The sequence below is a fragment of the Heteronotia binoei genome, chromosome 1 (genome assembly GCF_032191835.1).
Source record: "Heteronotia binoei isolate CCM8104 ecotype False Entrance Well chromosome 1, APGP_CSIRO_Hbin_v1, whole genome shotgun sequence".
NCBI lineage: Eukaryota > Metazoa > Chordata > Lepidosauria > Squamata > Gekkonidae > Heteronotia > Heteronotia binoei.
In genome coordinates this window covers 91,178,110-91,202,122 of record NC_083223.1, presented here as the reverse complement: position 1 = coordinate 91,202,122, position 24,013 = coordinate 91,178,110, and the positions used below count along the sequence as shown (strand labels likewise).

At 43.9% G+C, this 24,013-nt stretch overlaps 1 protein-coding gene across 3 annotated transcripts in view; it reads left to right on the top strand.

Annotated features, from left to right (window-relative positions):
- The window catches only part of USP45 (ubiquitin specific peptidase 45), a 94,976-nt gene extending 77,769 nt beyond the window's left edge, over positions 1-17,207 (top strand). For all 3 annotated transcript variants that reach the window (XM_060237495.1, XM_060237497.1, XM_060237496.1), the window contains exons 14-18: positions 1,205-1,895; positions 2,432-2,529; positions 10,124-10,210; positions 11,282-11,435; positions 15,396-17,207. In XM_060237495.1, coding sequence (XP_060093478.1) covers positions 1,205-1,895; positions 2,432-2,529; positions 10,124-10,210; positions 11,282-11,435; positions 15,396-15,514 — 1,149 coding nt within the window. In that variant the 3' untranslated portion in view covers positions 15,515-17,207. The remainder of the gene's footprint in view (positions 1-1,204; positions 1,896-2,431; positions 2,530-10,123; positions 10,211-11,281; positions 11,436-15,395) is intronic.
- The last annotated feature ends 6,806 nt before the right edge of the window (positions 17,208-24,013 follow it).

Below are 24,013 nucleotides of genomic sequence, written 5' to 3'. Positions count from 1 at the left end.
TGTCTGTCTGTCTGTCTGTCTATGTTCAGAAACTACAAGTAGTCCAGAATGTGGCAGCCTGACTATTGTCAGGACCTAGCTACAGGGAACATATGTTGTCCATTTAGAAACAGCTACATCTATTGCCAATCTGCTTCAGAGGTCATTTCAAGGTGCTTGTCATGACCTTTAAAGCATTCTCCATTACCTGAGACCTACAGTTTTGTAGAGTTTTAACAAGAATTAATTATGTACATCTTAAATTCCATCATCCCTTAAAATCCCATATTACCCACACTCAAACTAGCCAGAGTTGTCTTTCCTTAAGAATAATCTATCTATAAAAATGGAATTTGATCAGAGGCAGCTGCCATATTTTGCTTCTTTGTTTGTAAGCCACTGTGATCTATGGTGATGCAGAATGTGGAATGCTAGTTGGAATTTTAAGTTTTTGGCATTGCTGTTAATGCAAACAAAGTATTCTAAATATTTTGGAACCTCAACTCAAAATTAATGTATTAAGTTGAGATGCCCTAGATATTTTGAAGATGGTGCTAGTTTATTGGAAGACTTGGGCATTCTCCAATCTGCAGATAGGAAAGGAATCAAAATGGCACTGCTGCCTTCCACTCGCTGGTGCATTTGTCTTTTCCCTGGCCCCATTTGACAAGCACACATTTGGAGTCTCAATTAAATAGGAGCCTGTGTGCATAGCCTTGTGATACATGCTATTGTAAGTACTTAAAATTTGGGGATTATATGCTATGTGCACAAACCCCTCTTGAGTCATGACTCCCATGCTTGCCAGGAAAGACCCCAAAGTAGTGCAAACCCAATTCCCTGCCATTCTGAAGCTGTAATTTCTGAGTAGAACTCAGTTTTAAAAGAAAAAAAAATGCAAATCGTTTTCTTTTTGATAACCACACTTCTGATTTTTTTCAAGTATATTTCTGTATTATTCAGGACTGATGCATATTATATCTTAAAATTAAACATACCTTAGCAGAGGGAAGGAGAATTCTCAAAAAGGTAGAATATTTCAGTAGGAGTACATTATAAAAGTCAGTCTGTTAAATAATGTGTGTGTGTATTAGCTTTAACCATATTTGTATTAGCAGCAGTGATTATATCTGTATTCATAACAGTGACTACATATAGGCTTCAAAGATGTTTCTTTTTCTCCTTTTAATACCACTTTGGGATTTTTCAGTGTGTTAACTCACAGAACCAAGTAAACCATGAAAGCAGACTTGCCAAGAAATCCTCCTCTAGTAAAGAAGAAACATGCCTTTTTATTATGCATGAAAAACCTAGAGGCACTAAAACTGAAGGAGGCTCCAGTGTTCCAGGTCCAGAGGATAGCAGTATAGTGATGGAGTGTGCAACAAATGAAAGCCAGAGTGAAGGCAGTGAAAAAGAAGCAAGCCATTCTGAAAGTAGTGTCGATGCAGATAGTGAGGCTTCTGAAAGTGAAAGCACTCCAAAGCAAACGGCTTCCACCAGAGCTTCTTGCACATCTGGTTTGCATACCAGTGGGCATAAACACTTTCCTGAAAACATTAAATGGCATTCCAGCAAATCATCCCATAACAGTACAGAGGCACTTACAAGTTCCTTGTCAAAACTGAGTTTTGGTAACACTGTAAATGAGGACGAAGGGCTGCTGAACAGAGATCAACTATCAGGTCTGTCAAACAATATCACCTTTTCAGCAGAGATTTTTCCATTGATGCAAAGCCCTCAAAATGCTTTCCAAACTCTTTCTCCAAGTTATGTACCAAGCTCTAAAGAGTGTTCGGTTCAGTCATGCCTCTACCAGTTTACATCTGTGGAACTATTGATGGGAAATAACAAGCTGTTGTGTGAAAACTGTACAGAACAGAGACAGAAGCATCATAAAAAGACAAATTCCACAGGTAATGTAGTGATGATTGAATATTGCTTGTTTAACTTAGAACTGAGTGGCTTTCAACCATTCAGGGATTTTTTTAAAAAAATAAAGCAGTCCTTTGTACTTTATGGCAAACTATTCTTGAAGTTGAGTGGGGTTTCAGAATTCCTTTGGGGTGTCTAAATTCTTGAGCAGGCCAAAAGAGGTTCTTTTGCTCTTGAACCCATAAAACTAGAAGTCTGAACATCGATGTGATTGTATCATCCATGACTAACAATGACATATAACTTAGCATCCACCGAACTGAACTGCTGACCACTTGTTAAGGGCCCTGCCAAACACCTCTGCCTTGCTACCTGCTATTTGCCAGCCCTACAGTTTCACCATAGTTCTGACTCTTTAGCCTATCACATCTATTTTAAGCAGTAAATGCTTTCCAAATAATTCAAGACCAGTTTTTTTAATTGAATGACATAGCAGAAAACTTATAAATGAATGGAACGTGTAGATTTCCAGTTACATAATGTAATTGTTTGGATTGTTCTGTTTTACTCTCTCCAGAGAAGAAGGTGGAAGGTGTGTATACAAATGCCCGGAAGCAGCTGCTGATTTCTTCAGTTCCTGCCATTCTTGTTCTCCACCTTAAAAGATTCCACCAGGTGAATTCTTAAAAATGTGCTGCTTTCAATAGAAAAGATGATGTGCCATTTCTTTTTTTTTGTAAAGGTCAGTTTTTCTTACAAAAGTTGTCATTCAGGGAAGGGGCCGTTGAGAAAAAACCCTGTCCCTATTCTTCCACTTTAAATTTTTTTTGAAGGGATTAGAACATGATTGCACTCACTTAGGACTTACCTATTTAACGTGACACCATGTAGCTAAATAGGTTTGGCTGTGTGACAGCATTAGTGAGGACAGATGAATTCCTCCCATTGCACATACCATGCCCTAAATGGCGGAAGAGAAAATGTAGTGTTAACAAAGATATTCTGTAGATTTTTTCTTAAAAGACATAAGAAAAACCAAAATAGAAAAAGCATTCCAAGTACTTAATCAATTTAATTAACTATTTACAATATTTGTCTTGCCTTCCTCTTAGTGACTTCCAGCAAATATGCTAGTAACATTAAAAATTACATTTTCAAAAAGTTAACCTTAAAATTTTTTAATAGCTTCAGTAGCTGCTGCCCATAATTGACTAGCCACCAATACAAGCCCTTATTGCATTCAGTAGGAAAAAAAACCCAGTATGGTCATCAGAAAGGGATCCAGGGAAAACCACTTTTACAGGCAGTTCATGATGTGTAAGACCTCTACCTGAGACCCTGCAGAGCTGCTGGCAATCTTGAGTAGACGGTACTGACTGATGCTCTGATTCAGCACAAGGCAGCTACAGTGCTTTCTGTCTAAAAACCAGAAATGATGGTGCCCTCTTTAGGCATGCCATGAGGGTAGAGTTATGAGGAACAATGCTTGGGTTGATAAATATCAAATTCTCCTCTAAGGAGCAGCAGACTAAATAGAAGCTGCAGCTGGTACACAGGTTCACATAGAGTGGGAATGTCCTCAAGTTTTGTCTTCCAGGCCATTAAACCAGCATCAAAACTGGAGGCCAAAACGTTATTATTGGAAATAGTGTATGTGTTAAAATGTCGTTATCTCCGAGGACTTAGAAATTATCATTATTAGAAATTATCAACCTAGACACAGTTTGAATTTCTCCTTACTAAAACGTGCATCCTGTTTGATGAAAATCTGTTCTCCATCCTTGCCACATTTTGACTGAGGAGGAAAATTCTCAGAGTAATGCATGAAACCTGTATAAGCACCAGCACACATTTGTTTTAGAATTCTTCAGTAATGTGAGCCATTTTTGATGGTGGATGAGCAATCATTGCAACATTTAAAATAGTATCCATCATGCCTATAATGATTGTCCAAAAGAGAATCCAGTGGGTACAGCTTCTGTCATTGCAGTGCTGCCATTCTCCAAAGTAAAACATCTTCTTCGTGGTCTCTGTGCATTCACACATATGGGTATTCCTCCGGAATGGCCCTGACCTCGGAGAGTTCAAAGCAATCTTGATCGTAGATCTGGCGCGCCTCCCCCTCGTCCCGGGGCGGAGCCACCGTTTGCGCATGCGTGGACGAGGGGGGAGGCGTCTAGCCACTCAGTTTCTTCCTTACCGCTGACCCGATCGCACCTACCTCGTTGATCTCCAACTTCCTCATTGCAATCTCCAGCGAACCTACTTCTTTCTTCAAATCTCCAACTTCAGTCTTTCATCTTCACCTGGTATCGTATAAAAAAAAAACAAAAACAAAAAACCTCCCTCACTATCTTTCGGACTTTCTCCCTCACCCCCCCCCCTCCCCGCGAGCGGATGGAAGGAAGGGACAAGATCACTTTCAAACGCTGCACGCACTGCTCCGCCAAGATCCCATCGTCTGACGGGCACTCCCTCTGCCTTTTCTGCCTTGGGGAGACCCACCACACGGATTCCTGCGTCCACTGTAGCCAGTTCGGCAAACAGGCCCGCAAGAATCGCGCCGCGAGACTCCGGAGCCATCTAATGGAAGCCTCCCTCTGACCGCATGGCGCGCAACACCAGCTTCCGCCATCTTCCCCACTCCACGTGGGAACGGCGCAGCCGGCAGCTTCCGTGGCTCAAGGTCCCTGCAAGCCTAAGTCCGGTAAACACACCACAAAGTCGGATGGCACCAAAAAGCGTCACCGCTCCGAGTCCGCCCACGTGGATCCGACGAGCACCGCCAGCATAAAGAAACCCAAGTCTGTGCACCGACCCTCCGACCAATCTGGGCAACCCACGAGCTCGAACCCGACCACGAGCTCGACCGCAGTAAGATCGACATCGAACCCGACCACGAGCTCCGCCTCGGCTCCCAAGACACCAACAGTGAAATTGACACCGACACCGAACATCACACCATTGGAGATTGTGCGCATCTCCTCCAAGTCGCCGTCAATCACGAACTCTCCACCCGACCAAATACTCGAGGCCCACTCCCCTGCAAGGAGTCACCAACCACTCGACCCCCGCGCCTTCATAGACCTCTCTAAGCCGCTGGAAGCCCAATCCCTGATCAGGGAACCTTCGACTCCGAGAGTCCTTTTACCCCGGCAACCCACACCAAGAGCTCACAGCCGCCAACGCTCACGCAGTCGCCGATGCTCCCGCAGCCACCGTAGGCAACGTTCCCGCAGCCGCCGTAGGGACAGCCGTCAACGTTCCCGCAGCCGCCGCAGTCACCGTTCCCACAGCCGCCGTAGAGAGAGATACTCCTACTACTCCCCGTCGAGGTCTAGATCTCGCTCTCCCCGGACCCGACGAGGGCACCGACGATCCCTCTCTCACGACCGCTACCGCTCGGATTCGAGAGGACGCTACTACCACAGCTACCACGACTCCCCTCGATACCGAGACCACGCGGACAGACGCGATCGAACCCGACACTACGAAGCATCCCCGCGCGCACACCACCTCGACTACGACAGGCTCGTTCAGCCCCATGACGAACGCAGTCGCCTCGACCTCGAACCGAAACAGCCCTCACCATCGGGCTCCATACACACTGCGCCCAACAAACAGCTACCACCTGTAGAAACCCAACCAGACCTGCAGCACGGAACCGACGACGACTCCGAAGCCGAACTCTCCGAATCCGACCGCTCCTCGGGATCGGACCTACAATCTCCGGCTTCCGACATAGCTAAGCCAGCGGACCTGTCTCCATCAGAGGGTCCGAAATCCTACCTTGACTTAGTCTCCAATATGGCGAACTCGCTGAATCTGAAACTCAACACAGACGCACCCAGGGTCTCTGATGTCGTTTTTGACCTCGTACATGCAGACCTCCCATCAAGCTCCTCTCTTCCTATGCTTCCCGTCCTCCTCGAAACACTCAAGGAAGCCTGGGACAAGCCGGCATCGGTACCTCCAACCTCCAAAAGAGTCGAAGCCCTTTACAAGATCCACGCACCTGACGCAAAGTTCTTGTTCACCCACCCGGCTCCCAACTCCATAATAGTTCACTCCTCCTCGAAGTCAAAGCAGACGAGACATCCAGTGCCCCCGGAAAGAGAGGGCAAGAAGCTCGATACTATAGGGCGAAAGATATACTCGCTCACTACAGCTGCAACAAAGATACAAAACTACACGGCATGCTTTTCAGCATATGCATACAATCTAACCACCTACCTCAACACCCTGATACCCTCCTTACCCGAGGAATCACAAAAACCAGCCACTAACGCCCTACAGGAATTAGCAAGACTGAGCAAGCAGCAGATCAACACAGCTCGCCATGCTGCACAGTGCTCCTCCAAAGCCTTGGCCTCAGCTATAGCCTTACGCAGACATGCGTGGCTTAGGTCCTCGTCACTCCAACCGGATATTAAATAGAAGATTGAGGACCTACCCTTCGACGGCCTTGGCCTGTTTAACGCGGCCACAGACGACATCCTCACATCAGTCGATGACGGCAGGAAACGGGCGAAACGCTTGGGGGTCTCCCAACACCAACCCCAGTTCAACAGGCAGAGGAACTGGAAGTCCACCTACCATAAGGGTACCAAGTCTCCCAGACAGCAAACCTCATGGAGACGAAAAACCCCCCAGTCCAAACTGTCATCCCAATACAGACCACGCACTCAAACTTCCAAAAAGACCGCAGCTACCTCAAAACCGTCTCTTTGACCACCCTGCCACGAGACGTCCAGTTTCCCTCCTTCAGCCAAATCCCCACTCATACACCCGTCTACAACAGTTCCACCCTGCCTGGAGAGACATAACATCGGACGCTTGGGTCCTCGCCATCATACAGAGAGGATACCTAATAGAATTCACATCCACCCCGAAACATCACAGATTTCTTACCACCCCCCCGTCCGCACCTCTACAGACAGAAATCGCGTCCCTGCTAAACAAGAACGCGATAGAACCAGTTCCACCTCAATACCATCGCACCGGGTTTTATTCCCGCTACTTCCTGGTGCCGAAAAGAGATGGAGGTCTTCGCCCGATCCTCGACCTTCGCAAACTAAACCTCCACATCACCTACAAGAAATTCCGTATGATCACACTCCAGGCAATCCTTCCGCTTATTCCAGAACGCTCCTGGATGGCATCCATAGATCTACAGGATGCCTACTTCCACATCACAATCAACCACCATCACAGAAGATTTCTCAGATTCGCCGTCGGGGAGCAGCACTTCCAGTTCCGCTCTCTCCCATTAGGCCTATCGACGGCCCCGAGAGTCTTCACCAAATGCATGGCAGTGGTTGCCGCATCACTACGCCAACGAAGCATATCAATATACCCATATATAGACGACTGGCTGATCGTCGCCCACTCAAGGGAACAACTCCAACTGGACGTCTCCACTACCCTCTCCCTCTTGGCCACACTCGGTCTCCAGGTCAACTTATCAAAATCCAAACTAATCCCTACTCAAAGAATTCAGTTCATAGGAGCAGACATCTCCACAGTCTCCCAAACAGCTTCTCTACCGCACGACAGAGTACTCAGCATACAGTCTCTGGCCAGCACCATCATTGCCCGGCGCTCCCAGACAGCTCTCACGTTTCAGAGGATGCTAGGCCTAATGGCAGCAACCACCGCAGTCCTATGCTTCGCGAAACTTCACATGCGACCCCTGCAGATGTGGTTCGTCAGGACCTTTCATCCTCACACACAGCACCAGTCCACACTCCTGACCCTCCCATCGCACATCGCAACATCCCTCAAATGGTGGACTATGGAACATCATCTCCGCACGGGCATGCCGTTCAAACAAGCCCCTCCATCAGTGATCGTCACCACGGACGCCTCCAGGTGGGGATGGGGAGCCCACTTAGGAACCCTCACAGTCCAAGGCCAATAGTCGGACGACGAGCGATCCCTTCACATCAACTGCCTAGAGCTCCTTGCAGTACACAAAGCGCTGAGATCCTTTCTCCCATCGCTACGGAATCAGCACGTCCAGGTCACCTCCGACAACATCGCCACGGTCTTCTACATCAACAGGCAGGGAGGAACCGCCTCCATCAGACTCTGCAAGAGGGCCTTGGCATTGTGGCATTGGAGCATCACCCAGGGCATCTTCCTCACGGCCGTTCACCTACCAGGGACCGAGAATACCCAGGCAGATGCCCTGAGCCGCCACTCGACCAACAACCACGAGTGGTCTATCAGCACTCAATACATCCGACAAATCTTCAGAACCTTCGGAACCCCGAGCATAGATGTATTTGCTTCACCATCAAATGCCCAGTGCACCCACTTCTACATGAGAGGTCCACCATCCCAGCTCTCCAGAGGGGATGCATTCCTCCAAACCTGGAAGGGAAAACTACATTACCTGTTTCCCCCCATCCCACTCATCACAAGGGTCCTGCAGAAAATCCAAACAGACCGCACGAACTGCATCCTCATAACCCCATGGTGGCCACGCCAACCCTGGTTCACCACCCTCCTGTTCCTGTCCAACAGGACATTCCTAATCCTCCCACAAACACAGGACCTCCTCTCCCAACAGGACGGCAAGGTCCTACACCACAACCCGGCATCCCTCAAATTGACGGCCTGGAGAATCAGTTTTTAGAATTTTCCCCGGACGTCCGCCAAGTCCTAGTGAACTGTAGAAAACCATCCACTAGGAAAGCCTATCTACTAAAATGGAAGCGCTTCACTCACTACGCCTCTCAACACAACTTTGACCCTAACTGCGCTACCATCTCTCAGGTACTAACTTACACCTTAGCACTTTCAAGAACAGGCCTCTCATATTCCTCCCTGAAGGTACACCTCGCAGCTATCTCTGCCTTCCACCCCCACATCGGGGGAACAACAGTCTTCTCTCATCATGCCACGAAAGCATTCCTCAAGGGCATCATTCGTCTACACCCTCCAGTCAGACAACTCCTCCCAACCTGGAGCCTCTCTCTAGTGCTCAGCCAGCTCATGAAACCACCCTTTGAGCCCATGGCATCTATTCCACTGCACCTGCTATCGTGGAAAACAGCACTACTCACGGCTCTCACCACAGGCAAGAGGGCTAGCGACATCTGTGCCCTGAGGGCGGACCCACCTTACACAATCTTTCACAGTAACAGGGTGGTCCTTCGCCCCGACCCGACCTTCCTACCAAAGGTCGTTTCTCCATTCCACCTAGGGAAACAGTCAACCATACCAGCCTTTTTCCAGCACCCCTCGGACGCAGGCCAGAGGGCTCTCCACAACTTGGACGCGCGCAGAGCGCTAGCTTTCTACATAGACAGAACTCGAGAATTCCGTAAGGATCCGAGACTCTTTGTCACCTACGCCACCCATAATAAGGGCAGCAAAATATCTACTCAGAGGCTCTCTAAGTGGCTCGTTGCCACCATAGAACTCTGCTACCAACTGGCGAAACAACCAGTCCCGCAACACATACGAGCTCATTCTACCAGAGCCGTCGCCACCTCGTCAGCTTTCACGAAGGGCATCCCTATAGAGGACATCTGCGATGCCGCGGTCTGGTCCTCCACATCTACCTTCGCCTCGCACTACGCTCTTGACGTTCGTGCCCGGCGTGATGCCTCCTTCGGACAGGCTGTACTTCGCTCCATCTTCGACTGACCACCGTAAGTACCACTCTCATTACATTCTGGTCTAACCTTGCATACTTTTTACAGATCCAGCACCCGCCTCCAAAGGGATAGCTCGCTAATCACCCATATGTGTGAATGCACAGAGACCACGAAGAAGATGGACAGGTTTCTTACCTGTAACTGATGATCTTTGAGTGGTCATCTGTGCAATCACACAGACCCACCCAGCCTTCCCCGCTGCTGGACACTCATCTAGCACGTCTTCCACCTGTCCGGTGGCGGGAAGAAACTGAGTGGCTAGACGCCTCCCCCCTCGTCCACGCATGCGCAAACGGTGGCTCCGCCCCGGGACGAGGGGGAGGCGCGCCAGATCTACGATCAAGATTGCTTTGAACTCTCCGAGGTCAGGGCCATTCCGGAGGAATACCCATATGTGTGATTGCACAGATGACCACTCGAAGATCATCAGTTACAGGTAAGAAACCTGTCCTTATTCCTGCATAGCTGAATCCAGCAGAGTTGTTTTTCCGATAAGTATGTGAACTTCAGTAACTGCACAATTCCTTTGCTATCACCTGAGAAAACCTTGCATTTTTGTGTAAAATATGTAAGGCACTTATGAAGAAACTTCATCTCTTTAGGCTGGTGTAAGTCTACGGAAAGTTAACCGGCATGTGGATTTCCCGCTAGTGCTGGACTTGGCACCATTTTCATCTGCTTCCTGCAAGGTACGTATATTGTGACCAGTGTTCCCTCTAAGCTGCAGAGTCTTGTGAGCAAAAATTCTACTTTGTGAACTACTGGCATTAAAATTGTGACCTACTGCATAAATTAGTTGCTCTGGGGTCATCCTTCCTGAGCTAAGACAAAAATGTGTGAACTGAAGGCTAAAAATCTGCGAGCTAGCTCACGCTAAATCAGCTTAGAGGGAACACTGATTGTGACACAACTTCAGTTATGTTCTGTACTTCTCTGATCAGCTTTTGCTGTTGATTCTGTAAACAAGTGGTGCCAGTGATGGCATGATCCTGCTCTTTCTTAGTCACAGACACCACTTTCCAGAATGGCTTCCTGCAAATTTTATTTATTTCATTTATATCCTGCTGCCTTTCTCAAAAAAGTCAAAGCATCTTACATCCTTTTCCTTTCCTCCATTGTAGCCTTACAATAACCCCATGATATTGGTTAGGCTTGAGAGTACATGATTGGCCCAAGGTCACCCAGCAGGCTTCCATGGCAAAATGGGGACTCAGATGTGGATCTCCCAGATCCTAGGCCAGCATTCTCATCACTACTGGCTCTCAAAATTGAACCTCTTTCAATTTTAGTGCTTTCTGTTAATAGGACTGAGCTTTTTAGAGGGCTTATGGTGTTACCTTTTAAAGTAATTTGGACCTTGGGTCTCTCTGTTGGGGGACAATACTGAATAAAGAATTTGTTTAAAGAGAACACAGACATTGGTCTTCTAATAACCATCATGGTTCTTAAGCAGAGCTGTGTTCACACGTAAAACTATTTTTTTGCTTTGTTCATAGCAAGTTTCTGCATTGTGCATAGTGACATTACTGTGCCAAACTATGAAAATTCCATTGATTTTGTAATAGTAGAGTATCTATTTCTTCTGCTAATCTGTATCAGTGGGGATAGATCTGATTTCATTTTCTAACAGTCAGATTGAATCTATTTAGAGCTTTCATTGGTTTTACCAGTCATCATTTTTGAATATGAATACCTCTGTAGAACTCACTGTGAACATACTCTATTTCTCCATTTATTTATTTTTTTGGCTTCCTAATAAGAACGTGACAGATGGTGGGAAAGTTCTCTATGCTCTTTATGGAATAGTGGAACATAGTGGTTCCATGCGAGGCGGTCACTATGCAGCATATGTGAAAGTAAGATCTCCATCCAAAAAGCTTTTGGATCACATTTCTAGCAATAAAAATGTTCCAGGTAAGTACCAAAACAAAGGTATATATTATTAGGTTAAACCTGGCTGTATTTCTAAGCACCTTTATTCTCAGCCCGTTGCACTCAACAAATGGAATTTACTTTTGTGGGATTTAGTACTTTTTCTTCTGCTGCATTTCTAGTAACTCTTGCATATGGATAGATTTGTAGTTTGTGTTTTTAGTATCCTAATGCACCCTTTCCTAGTACTACAGAGGCTCAAAGTATTTTTTTCTCCCCTTAGCAATAATTCCCCATTTTCCCAAGCCATAGTTGCAAATGCTAAAAATGTGCTGCTTTCATAGTATGTGCAGTACCTCATTTAAAACTGTGTCTTATGCATAGCACATGGGAGTTTTGTGCATCATCAACCATCATTTTCTCTTTGCACACTTCCCCCCACCCAGGAAGCACCACAAGAAAGCTTTTCTGAGGGGTTTTTTAAAACCCCATTGATACTTGCTATTTCAGTATCATGTCATAATAATCAAAATGATTTGTTGCTATATTCCCAGCTTTTATTTTTTAAAACAGAATTAGTAGATTATGGCAGTACATTGTTAGAATATTATTGCAGAGATGTGAAATACCAATTATGTTTTTTTTTAAAGCTGTCCAGTAATATGGTGTGGAAAAGGATGGTTGTGAGGAGGTGACATGTGGGTACATGTGGGCAGGACCTTCAAAATCACTTTTTGAAACTTGGGGAGAGGTTATGAGGAGAGGCATCAGCAGCTATACTTCAGCTTTGGGGCCTCTACCTCAAAAACCACAGGAGCCCCAGATGCCTCCTCATAGATTCTCCGTTATAGTGGATGGGGACCATTGACTATAATGGTTGCTATAAGATATAATGGAGCTGAACAAATTTGGCAATGCTGAATATTTCCCAGATCCCAAAACCACACTGATAGTGGGATTTGGGAATATTGGGAAATACCAATATTTTGGGGGTGGAATATACCCAGGACCTAATATCCACCAAGACCTCCCAGCCACACTTGATACAGTAAAATAACTGGAAGCCCTTTGTTTGTCCTCAGATCTGGTTTTGGACCACTTCAGTTGGCTCACCAGCAAGGAAGTTGATAAAATCCTGGTGGCTGTAAGGTCTACCATGTGTCCTCTTTGCCCATGCCTATCTTGCCTAGTTAAAGCTTGCAGGGATAGAGTTTGAGTCCACTTGGGAGACACTTTCAACTTATCCCTTTCTTCAGGGGTATTTCCATAGGATCTGAAGGAGGCAGTGGTATGTCCACTTCTCAAAAAACCATTGTTGGACCCTGCGGTCCTTGCCAACTACCACCTGGTCTCGAATCTCTCATTTCTGGGAAAGGTAGTTGAAAGGGCAGCGGCTGAGCAACTACAGATCTTCTTAGATGATGCCTCCATACTGGATTGCTCCCTGTCCAGCTTATTCCCTGGTTATGGGGTGGAGACAATGCTGGTCACCCTCACAGATGACCTCTGGAGACACCTGGATCAAGGCAGGTCGGCATAGATCTGACAGAAGAATTCAGCACAGTTGACTACAACTTGTTGGCTCACTGCCTTGCCAATGTTGAGATACTGGGGACTGCTTTATAGCCAGTTTGGTGTAGTTGTTAAGTGTGCAGACTCTTATCTGGAAGCACTGAGTTTGATTCCCCACTCCTCCACTTGTACCTGTTGGAATGGCCTTGGGTTAGCCATAGCTATCGCAGGGTTGTCCTTGAAAGGGCAGTTGCTGTGAGAGCTCTTTGAGCCTCACCCACCTCACAGGGTGTCTGTTGTGGGGAGGAAGATAAAGGAGATTGTAAGCTGCTGAGTCTCTGATTCAGAGAGAAGGGCGGGGTATAAATCTACAATTCTTCTTTCTTCTTCTGCCTTTCCTCCTTCCTTCATGGTTGGGAACAGAAGGTGGCACTAGGAGAGCGGATGTCTCAGCGATACCCACTTGAATGCGGGGTGCAATCTTTTCCCAAATGTTGTTTAACATCTAGATGTGCCCCCTTGCCCTGGGATATGGGCTGGGTTGTTATCAATATGCAGATGACACGCAGCCCTATTTGTAAATGGATAGGTGGATGAACTCTGCCTAGATGCTTTGGACAGGGCACCAGGAGCCATGGCTGGGTGGTTGCGGCAGAGCTGGCTGAAGTTGAATCCAGTGAAGACGAAGATCCTGTACCTGAGTCGTGGAGATCTGGGATTAGGACTCAAGCTCCTGGCCTTTGGTGGGGCACCATTGGTGCCAATACCAAGGGTAAGGTCTTGAGGTGATGCTGGATTCCTCGCTTTCCATGGAGGTCCAGGTCACTTCATTTGCCAGATCAGCCTTCTATCAGCAGCAGATCATAGAGTTGGAAGGGACCTTCAGGGCCATCTAGTCCAACCCCCTGCACAATACAGGAAACTCACAAATATCTCCCCCTAAATTCACAGGATCTTCATTGCTGTCAGATGGCCATCTAGCCATCTTAATCAGGCAACTGGCTCCCTATCTTATTCCCCAGGCCTTAGCTACAGCGATCCATGCAATGGTCACTTCCAAGCTGGATTACTGTAACTCACTCTATGCAAGGCTACCTTTGAGCCTGATCTGGAAATTGCAGGTAGTGCAGAATGCGGCATGCCTGCTTATAGTGACTCCTGTGTGAGCACACATTCATCCGGTGTTGTGCCAACTGTGCTGGCTGCCGATTGAATACTGAAGTGGGTTCAAGATTATGGTTTTGACCTTAAAGCTCCGTGTGACCTGGGACCATCGTACCTGTGGGACTGCCTCTCCCCATATCACCACTGAAGAGCTCTAAGCTTTTCTGACCAATTTTTTCTGGTGGTCCCTGGCACATGGGATGTCCATTTGGCATCAACCAGGGTGAGGGCTTTTTTGGCCCTTGCCCTGACCTGGTGGAACATGCTCCCACTTGAGATCAGGGCCCTGTAGGACTAGTACAGTTCCACAGGGCCTGTAAAATGGAGTAGTTCCACCAGGCTTTTGGCTGAGATGATGGATGCCCACATTACTTTGGCATCCCCTGTCTATAGCCTTTTCCCAGTGCCTTGCTGTCTTTTAATATTTTTTGGAAACTAGAGTTTCTGGGGTTACTTATATGTATGTTTTTTCTGACATAAAGCATGGGGTTTTTTGGTATTAATTGTTAATCGTATTTATTGTTTTACTGTTTTATCTTGTTGGTTTTATGATGTAAGCCATCCTGAGCCTATTTTTGGGGTAGGGTGGGGGTATAAATTGAATAAATGAAATGAAAAATGAATCCCTTGCTGTCTAGACAGTTTACTAACATTAACTAATAATCTGGAAAGTGGCAAGAGGATATTGCTGTAGGGATGCCCCCAAACCCCAAGATGGAGGAAAAAATGTCTGTGTAGATGCAGGCCTTATTGTATAAGTAAGAAGATTCTAGCTCATCCACTAAGAGAGATGACACAATAACATGAGCAAGTTTCAGGTGACAACTTAGAAACACAGGGAGCTCATCTGTGGAATTGACTCAATGCCATAATATATTTCATTCACCCTTGGTGGCTGCTAGCTTTTATGCTCTGAGCAGGGCCTTTTTTTAAAGAAAAGGCCCAGCAGGAACTTATTTACATATTAGGCCACACCCCCTGACGCCAAGCCAGCCGGAACTGTGTTCCTGTGCATACCTGCTCAAAAAAAGCCCTGGCTGAAATAGTCAAACATGATTTCATTTTGTCAAACAACTTCTGTTCTTGATGCTGCACATTACTTTGCTCACATAGAGTTTGGAAGTCAGTGCCATAGGCATTTTTCATGTCATACTAAGGCAGTTTTCACACCAGCAGTGAATTCTCTATCAGGGTGGAACCAAGAAAAAAACCTCAATTTAAATTAATTTCACAGACATAGTTTGTAGCTTCTTGTTTGTAAGTTTTGTATTTTCTTATGTTTGATTGTAATTAATTATTAATGCTTTTGTCTGTTTTACATTGCAGGTTTAAAGGAATCTGTAGGACAGTGGGTATATGTCAGTGATACCCATGTACAAGTGGTCCCAGAGTCAAGAGTGTTGCAGTCACAAGCTTATTTGCTGTTTTATGAAAGAATATTGTAGTTGTATTCAGCAGTGAAAATGTTACTGTTATTTAGGTTTCCTTGAAATGCAGCAACAGGCGATAGCAGACGTAAATGTTGTGCATTTACCTCTGCTCTAATGTAAAACATATCATGATTTGAAAACCCCCAGGGTTTCAGCCCAGAGATACATAAAGACTCACATTGTTATCTGGCAGCTGACCCTTGTGCCCACTGTTGCATCTAGTGCTGCTCTCTGAGGACTTGGACCTTCAGAGGGGCTTTTGGAGAATGTGTGCGACGGCTGCCAGTAGGGGTAAATTGAAAAGTCCCCATATGCAAGGAAAAGCAAAGTTATGTTTCTCTGGAGTCATACCTACATGTTAAAATACTAAAAATATTTTGAAGTTATCCATTCTGAAAGAGAATGGTAAAACTTCAGTTTAGGGCAGTACAATCAAAATCAATTGCAAAAACATTAGTTGCAGAAATGATCTCAAAAAGACTGAGTAGTGCAAAATACTGTTTATTAGATCATGAACAAAGTTATGTTGCATGTTTGCCACTTTTTTCCTGGAGTGTTATGGCTGCAGATTTTTTTTATGGTGGTACTACTTGAATACATTTTTAAAGGGCATGTGACATAATCCTATCAGGGCTGCTGGTGGGACTTTGCAAGTTGGAACATCCCATCCCATCAGAAGTTTTCTGAATATGGAAACCTTGGAACATCAGAAAGAAAGCCAGAATAGAACCTTCTCCCCTGATGAGTTAGCTGTCCATATACAGGGAATGTTTTGACATTGGGGAACTGCATTTTTGAATGCTTCCCTCCCACAGCCTGAAGTGATAGCCTTGGATTGGCTTTACTTCATAATTACCTCAGACTTTAAAATAGAGGTCAAATCAATTCCTACTTTCTAATTTTGCGCACAATATTCCCTGCCATTTATTAAATAGATTGGCAAGGATACTGAAAAATAATAGGTGACTTCAAATCCTTTTCCTGGGTATTGTGAACTTCATACAGATCGGTGCTTTAAATGAAGTACTGCTTTAATATAAAAAAAAATTCAGGTGTGCAGAGGAGTTATAATCAGTGGTTTGGTTCCAGTGGAGGGTTTCTGTGGACAGAAAGATTTCTGCCAGCATAGTGCAACTTTCTACCCATCCCAGCTTCTCCTGCAGCCCAATCTGCTCTCTCTCAAGCTTTTCCTATCCCAGAAACTGAATTTCAGGGGGCATTTCACACTGGGGACGGCAGGGAGAGGCAAGGAGAATGTGGCTTACAGACAGAAATCCCTCCATCATGGAACCCTTCCATGGTATCCAAGCCACTGCCTCTTATACTTTACTTTCTGCAGAATTGAGGGTGATGGGACTGGCTTCTCATGAATGTACTGTTTTGGGAATTTTTGTTTTTTTGCTGTTTGTAAAAAAAAAAATCACATCCCCTGTGCCACATGACAAACTCTTGTTAAAGTTGGGGAGGTTTCTAAGAGGAAACTGCTGTTGTAAAGGTGGGGGAATGGCCATCAAACCTTACCTGTAGTTTGAGGGGCTTTCTGTATTGTGACCATTACAAAGGCATGATTTTTATGAAATCATGAAATTCTGTATATCTATCTCTGATTTGTTTTCCTGGATGTCACTTAAAGGGAATAAGTTGTATGCAGGTATTCCATGTACATGTGGTATCCAGTGTAGAATCTGAATACAATCCACTATGAAACTTATGAGAGAGAATGTATTCTTGGTGCTTGGAGGGGGCAACAGTGGGAGGGCTTCTAGTCTCCTGGCCCCACTGACGGACCTCCTGATGGCACTTGGTTTTTTTGGCCACTGTGACACAGAGTGTTGGGCTGGATGGACCATTGGCCCGATCCAACACACTTCTCTTGTGTTCTTAATGGTCTTTCTCTGAACACCAAGTTCTATAAATATAAATGGGAAATGTGCAAGAGCCACTGTGCTATTAGCACAGGATTTCTGTGGGGTTAATTTCAGCATGAGAGGCTGCTGTTGGATTGTGTGTGCTGCTTAAAATGAGATTATGCTGTAATATGAACACCTGAGAAATAGCTAACCATTGTTTTGACTTAAAATCACCCTTTATTTTACTTACTTGAGTAATTTCTTATTCTGTGACCTGTTTCTCATCAACAAAGAAGCTTATTATGGTAAAAACAAATTTTTCATGCTTCTTAGCTTGTAAAATACTGTATGTCTGAGAAGCAATTTCTAGAAAAATAAGAGTCTTATGGCACTTTAAAGGCAAACAAAATTTTATTGTAGCTTAACTTTTTAAGAACTACAGGCCGACTTCAGATGCAATGAGTCATGTATTCCAGTTTGGGAGCATGAGTTACTTAGATTTCTGCGCACTGATTTTTGTACCAATAGTAGAAGCAGCTGATACATAAAAGGTCTTTTGAAATGATCACAGAAGTTCACTAGTACAGTTCAGTCTGCATACGCTAATCAGAGAACAGATGAAGCTGTAGATTGGCTAATTCAAAGTAAAGGCAGGGCTCTCACAAGCACCCCAAAATAAAGATGTGCTCTCACAATCACACAGTTCGGTCATACATATCCAACCCAGCCAGTTATACCAAAGTTGAATCCCATCCATTTTAAGGTAAGACTTATAAGCATGTGCATATTTCTCACAGTGTTTAAATGTGCTTAACTAATATTGTGAAAGTCTTATGAGTGTCATCTATCAGAGTTTTGCTTTTTCTTATAGTAGGAATTCTCTTGTTTTTTTCCTTATCTCCTTTGCCAGTTCCCTGTATTAACCTACATTCTGAGGTTTCTTTAAATTTGGGCCCAGCACAAGTATTCTTAATTTAAAAAAAAAAATCCTTGCTTTTTCAAGACACACAGAAAAGAGTCCTGTAACACCTTAAAGAGTCAGGTGGGCACTGGAAAGCCATGTTGGTCTGAAGCAGCAGAACAAAGTTTGAATCCAGCGGTATCTCTAAGACCAACGAAGTTTTATTCAGTGTACAAGCTTTTGTATGCAGATACATCTGAAGAAGCGGGTGTGCACATGAAAGCTTATACCTTGCACAAAATTTTGTTGGTCTTAAAGGTGCCACTGGACTCAAACCTTAAAGTGTTGTTATAGCATCAGCTTCTGTGGTCTAGAGCCAGAGTTATCATATGCATTAAGTGGTATCCTTGGTTGAGCAGACTATGACCCATGAATGTCTATGATACAATAAATTTGTTGCCGTTAATATATTAGACTCCCTTTGCTACAACAAACTGACACAGCTACCATCAGGAGATTCAGATTTTTCAGAACCAGGGAAGCTCCTGACCTCAAACTGCTTTCTCTTTGACCTGCTCACAGAAGTCAGCGTGATTCAACCTATATTTCCATTTTTGTGGCTGCAAAGCACTTGTTCCTTAAGTAGCGTAAATTCTGATACTTGCATTGACAGTTGAGCAACAGGAGCACTCCACCTTCTGGTTTGATTTGAGAATTGCAAATCTTAACATCTCATTTAATTGTGGTGAAGCTACAAAATGCCTGGAGCAGAACTTCCCAAAGTAAGATATTAGCACCTATGGTGAAGTGTTTTATACATAGGATACCCACCTATCCGGACGCATCAATCTTTGAATGTCCGCATCCAAAATTACATTACAGTGTAATATACCTATCTGAATTGTGCACAGTTTTCCCTCCCTAGCTTTAAAGGCTTGGGAAACATGATAACTCTACCAGACTCTAAGATTGAGTAATTCTGCATTAACCCCCAATGGATAGATAGCATTGTCAGTCTGCACTGTCCTGAATGTCACTTCTTGGTAGTGGAAAAATGGAGCAGCAGCTTAGGTGCAGTCTCCATCCCCTAAAAGTGGAGTCTAAATGCTACATGAAGTCTTGTTATCTATCAGAGGGAACCAGAGCTATACCTCTGATTTCTGGATTGGGAAGTATTGTGAAATTTCCTAGTCCAGTGGATCATCCTTGCAGAACTAGGATAGGTGTCTGCTGCCTGTGGTGGTAAGCTAATGAACAAAATATTCTTTACACACAGGGTTGCCAAGTCTGTGGCCTCCGGTGGACTTTTTTGCGTGATGACGTCACTCATAATTGATGTCATCAAGCTGGTGATGTCACCAGCTGCTCTAGGAGCTTCTGGGGAAACTCTGTGGTTACTCTAGCAATTTGGGAGGAATTCCTAGAGCATCCAGGAAAGCCACAGAGTTTTCCCGGAAGCTCCTAGAGCGACTGGCACAATGACATCACTTATTAGTGATGTCATCACACTGGCGACATCAAGAGAGGATCCCCCCCACCAGCCCACTGGACCAGCAGATTGGGGACTCCCAAAGTGGGAGAACCCCTGCCCGGGAGCTTGGCAGCCCTGTCTACACTTAAAGTAGATGTTGTGCCAAATTGTTGGCTCATGAATTGAAAACACACTGGACTATCAGTTTTTGAACAATTACAGAGACATCATCAAATTGTAAATGGGAGCTTTTATTTTAAAAAATACACTTGATATATTTCAAATATGGGCACAAGAAAACCAACTGTTATTCCCTCTGCATGACATACAAACAGGCAAATTATCCTAAATGAACTATGGAATAACAGGTTTTCTACTCTATTTTGGTGTTAGTAATCTTGGATTGCATTTTATATAAAGACAGGTTAAAATTAAATGGTTGCAAGGAATGTGCAATAAATCTATTTAATTACTGTATTTTTACATGTGTTTTTAAATTTATACACAGTTTTCAATGAATATGTATGTAATAGAATTGGGATGAAAGCAAACTATATTCCACTGTGGGTTCAAATAAAAATATCTATTTTTAATTTTCAAAATAAGCATTAGTGTATGTGTTTAGGAAAGTGTCTGTTTACCTTTATTTGAAGGAGATATCATAAAGTGAATTGAAAATGGGTATCATGTTGGTTTCTGACCCCCATAGTCTGGACCAATGCAATTATGTACATGAAGAATAAAATTAACTATAGTTTTAATTTGGGCCCAGCCAACACCTGTTGTCAGTTTTCTAGTATATATCTGATGTATGTTGTTTACTAAACTGCACAATAATGACACAGTTTTAAAAAAATATATAGTGTTGAGACTTTGGACAGGTGCGTGTTTAATTTACAGCACGTATTGTCTGGCTTTCTCACTTAGACTCAAGGTGGATTACACAGAGTGAGTCAATACAATCAACCGGTTGGGGTACTCAGTAAACAATATAATAGGATTAAGGTTATAGAACCAATCAGAAATCTATGGACAGAACTGAAGCAAAGCATAAGCCTTAACATGATTGACATATTGATACAAAAATCACATACTTAAGATCCTAGTTGCAGTAAACTAAACACAATACTTTAAATGATGCAAACATTAATTATAGGATCCTAATAAGCTAAGCACAGTAACAGACCACAGTCAATAACTTATCTAAGTAAGTTTTGTGAAGCATTAGTACAGTGCAACTCTACTGCCAGAGTAAAAAAGCTCTCTTGACTGAGTTTTTGCTTGGGAAAAAAATTGTGTTCCGATTCTCTAATTTGCCACAGTGGTATTTTTACTATATCAAAAGAGTGACACCGTATTTTCCAACTCCTCGACTTCCCCAAGATACTTACTTGACCAGTACCACATAATGAATGCCAAAGTGATACTTGAATCCAGTCTACCTGTCTGCTAAATCCCGGTGGGCAGCTGTGTTGGTCTGAAGCAGTAGAACAAAGTAGGAGTCAAGTATCACCTTTAAGAGCAACAGTGTTAATCTTAAAGGTGATACTTGACTCCTACTTTGTTCTACCTGTCTGCTAGGCTATGCTGTGTGTGAGTAAAATTGCTGTGTCTTTCTGATTGTACAAATCAGCCAGAGTTGAATACACCAATAATACTAGCATAATATATTCACATGGCAGAATTTAGTTATTTTAATGACAGAACTGTGAACCACCAAGCCAGCTAAATACGACCTAGACTGAACATTATCCCTGCCTTTTTGCAGGTAATTTAAAGCCTGGGCATTGCCAGAGGTGTAAGTTGAAGGTCAAGGCCCTTGGCTCTTAACCTGTGGCTTGGGGTATACCACACAAGGTTGCCACTTTCTGGAAAGTCAAAGAAATGGAAACTGGTCAGGGAAATTGGTCTGAAGTCAGGGAAATTGTGATTAAAATATATTCAAGCAGTGGATTTTTGACCTGCTTCTGCAAGAGCATGATCTGTCCTTGTGGCAACTGGAATAGAGAAGTATTTTAGTCCACAGCCTGAAAGTCAGCTTCTAATAGACACAGGGGTGGGCAAAATCCTTTGTAATTGAACACTGAGTTCAAAGGATTTTGCCCACCCCTGTGTCTATTAGAAGAAACTGATTTTCAGGTTGTGGAAAGACTTTGTGGGGACATTATTCATACTGTATACTCAGTGTTCTGTTCTTTTTGTTCAATTCAGTTTGCACTAAATATATTTGTACACTGTTTTGTGAAAGTTACATTGTTTCCGGTGATTCCCTTTTATTACATATTACCGTCTGGCTGCTCAAAGGGACAATTAAGTGGAAGCCAGATCTCAATTCTGGGAGCTACTCTTGGCAAAGCTGTTCATCAACCATACTATTAGCTCACAGCTACTTTTGCAGCCTTCATCTTTCCTCTTACCTTTTAGCCGTTTCACTGCCAACCCGCCCCCTCCCCAGCTTCTTGGATGCAGGTAGATGAGAGAGGAAGTATGGTACCTGAAAAAGCTTCCGCAATAGATAAACGTAGCTGCAGACACAAGGCTTTTTGTTTATACGACTATCCCTGTCTGGGTGACCACAAAAGGCAGACTACTGAAAGCTGGACTCTCTTCATTAATGATCAACCACAGTTTATGCAAACTGTAATTTGTAATGCTGGTTTAGCCCTCCCAAACATGAATTTGTTGAAAGGCCATATTTAGACATCACATTGCAATCTAAAGCTAGTATGCATAATCCCATATGCACACTTAAATGTTGCAGTGAGGTATGCCAATTTTAAACAAGATCCAAGCTAAAGAATATTGGATGAGGACCATGTCCACCTGTTGATAGACATGTACAATGGAATTAACATCAGATCTAATTTAGAAATTACATGGTGAAACATAAATAGAGCCGAAGTCATACAGAGGATATTGTCACATATCTACTCTGCTAAGTGAAAATTGAAGACTTCCTTCAATTTAAGTGGCTCTTCCTATAAAAAAAAGACCTAGTGACTGCTGTAATTTAGAAAGAGATTCTTAGAAAAAAACAGTAAGAAGACAGTATTCAGTGAAGCCAGGAGAGTACTATGTGAGTAGCAACAAAATATTGCATTTACTTTGGGGTGTCTCTCATATAATTGAACCCTAATATCACAAATGAAGTTTTCCCCATCCTAAGGAACAATCGATGCCACGAATATCCGCAAAACGTGGTGGTGGTTAGTGAGAAATTCCAATTTTTTTATTCAAAGATGGCGTGCAGGCAGATAGTTATGAACATGTCAGTGAACTCTAGTGCTGTACTTCGGATTCTCTTTGCAGTTCATTTGTAAAATAATGACCTTCCAATTACAGCAATGGAACATTCAGGACAGCTAAAATGGACATGCACTGGGTTCTGTATTTTAAATGTCAGTTGTGTCCATTCTTCTGTAGACAGTCTGACCCCTTTGTTCACTGTATTAAGATGAATGGCCTTGTTGATGCATGATGGTACATATTACAGTGGAGGATGATCAACTAGAAAAGCCTCAAATGATATAGTCCACATTATTAGAACCTGCAATCATATTGCTTGCAAAAGCAACATTAGTACTTAGGTTTAGTGCAAAGTTTTGTTCCCGGATTGTGCATCTGTTGTGTGACAGTAAGGGCTAGATAACAGTGGTCCATCGCCATTCTTACTAGTAACGATGAGGGACCGACACATGCTTATTTTGGAATTCATTTTGTTAGATTGCAAGGTGCCACTAAACTTCTGTTTAATTTTACTTGTATGAGTCGTGAATAACTCAGCAGTCCACCTGGCTTCCCGTTAAGCACGTCAGGCTGCATGACTACAATGCGCACTTTTTTGATGGTGAGCACCAGTAAGCACAGTGGGACCAATTTCATGCTGCATACCTTGCCAAATATCAAAAACCACAGCAAAGTTCCCAAAACAAAATTCTTTCACGTTACTGGGCTTCTATGATGCTTCAAGACTTCAGTGTCTTGATACCTTTGCTCACCAGGAATCAGCACCTCACACATACCTCAATGACGCATGCGCCGAAGGTGACAGTCTTGCTTTGAGGCGTTCAAGCAAAGAGTAGATGAGGGTGTTGCGCCCTTCCTAAAAATGGTGCCGTAACAGAAATTTAACTAGAGCCCAAATCAAAGATGGCGTTACTTACCATAAGACTCTGAAGGCCGTCTAAGTTTCGGGATAGCCAAGCAGGCACCTTAATTTCTAACTTTTAGCGTATATTTTACTCGACCTTTAGCTCTCTAGATGCTGACAAATTATTTGTCTTTTCAGTCCC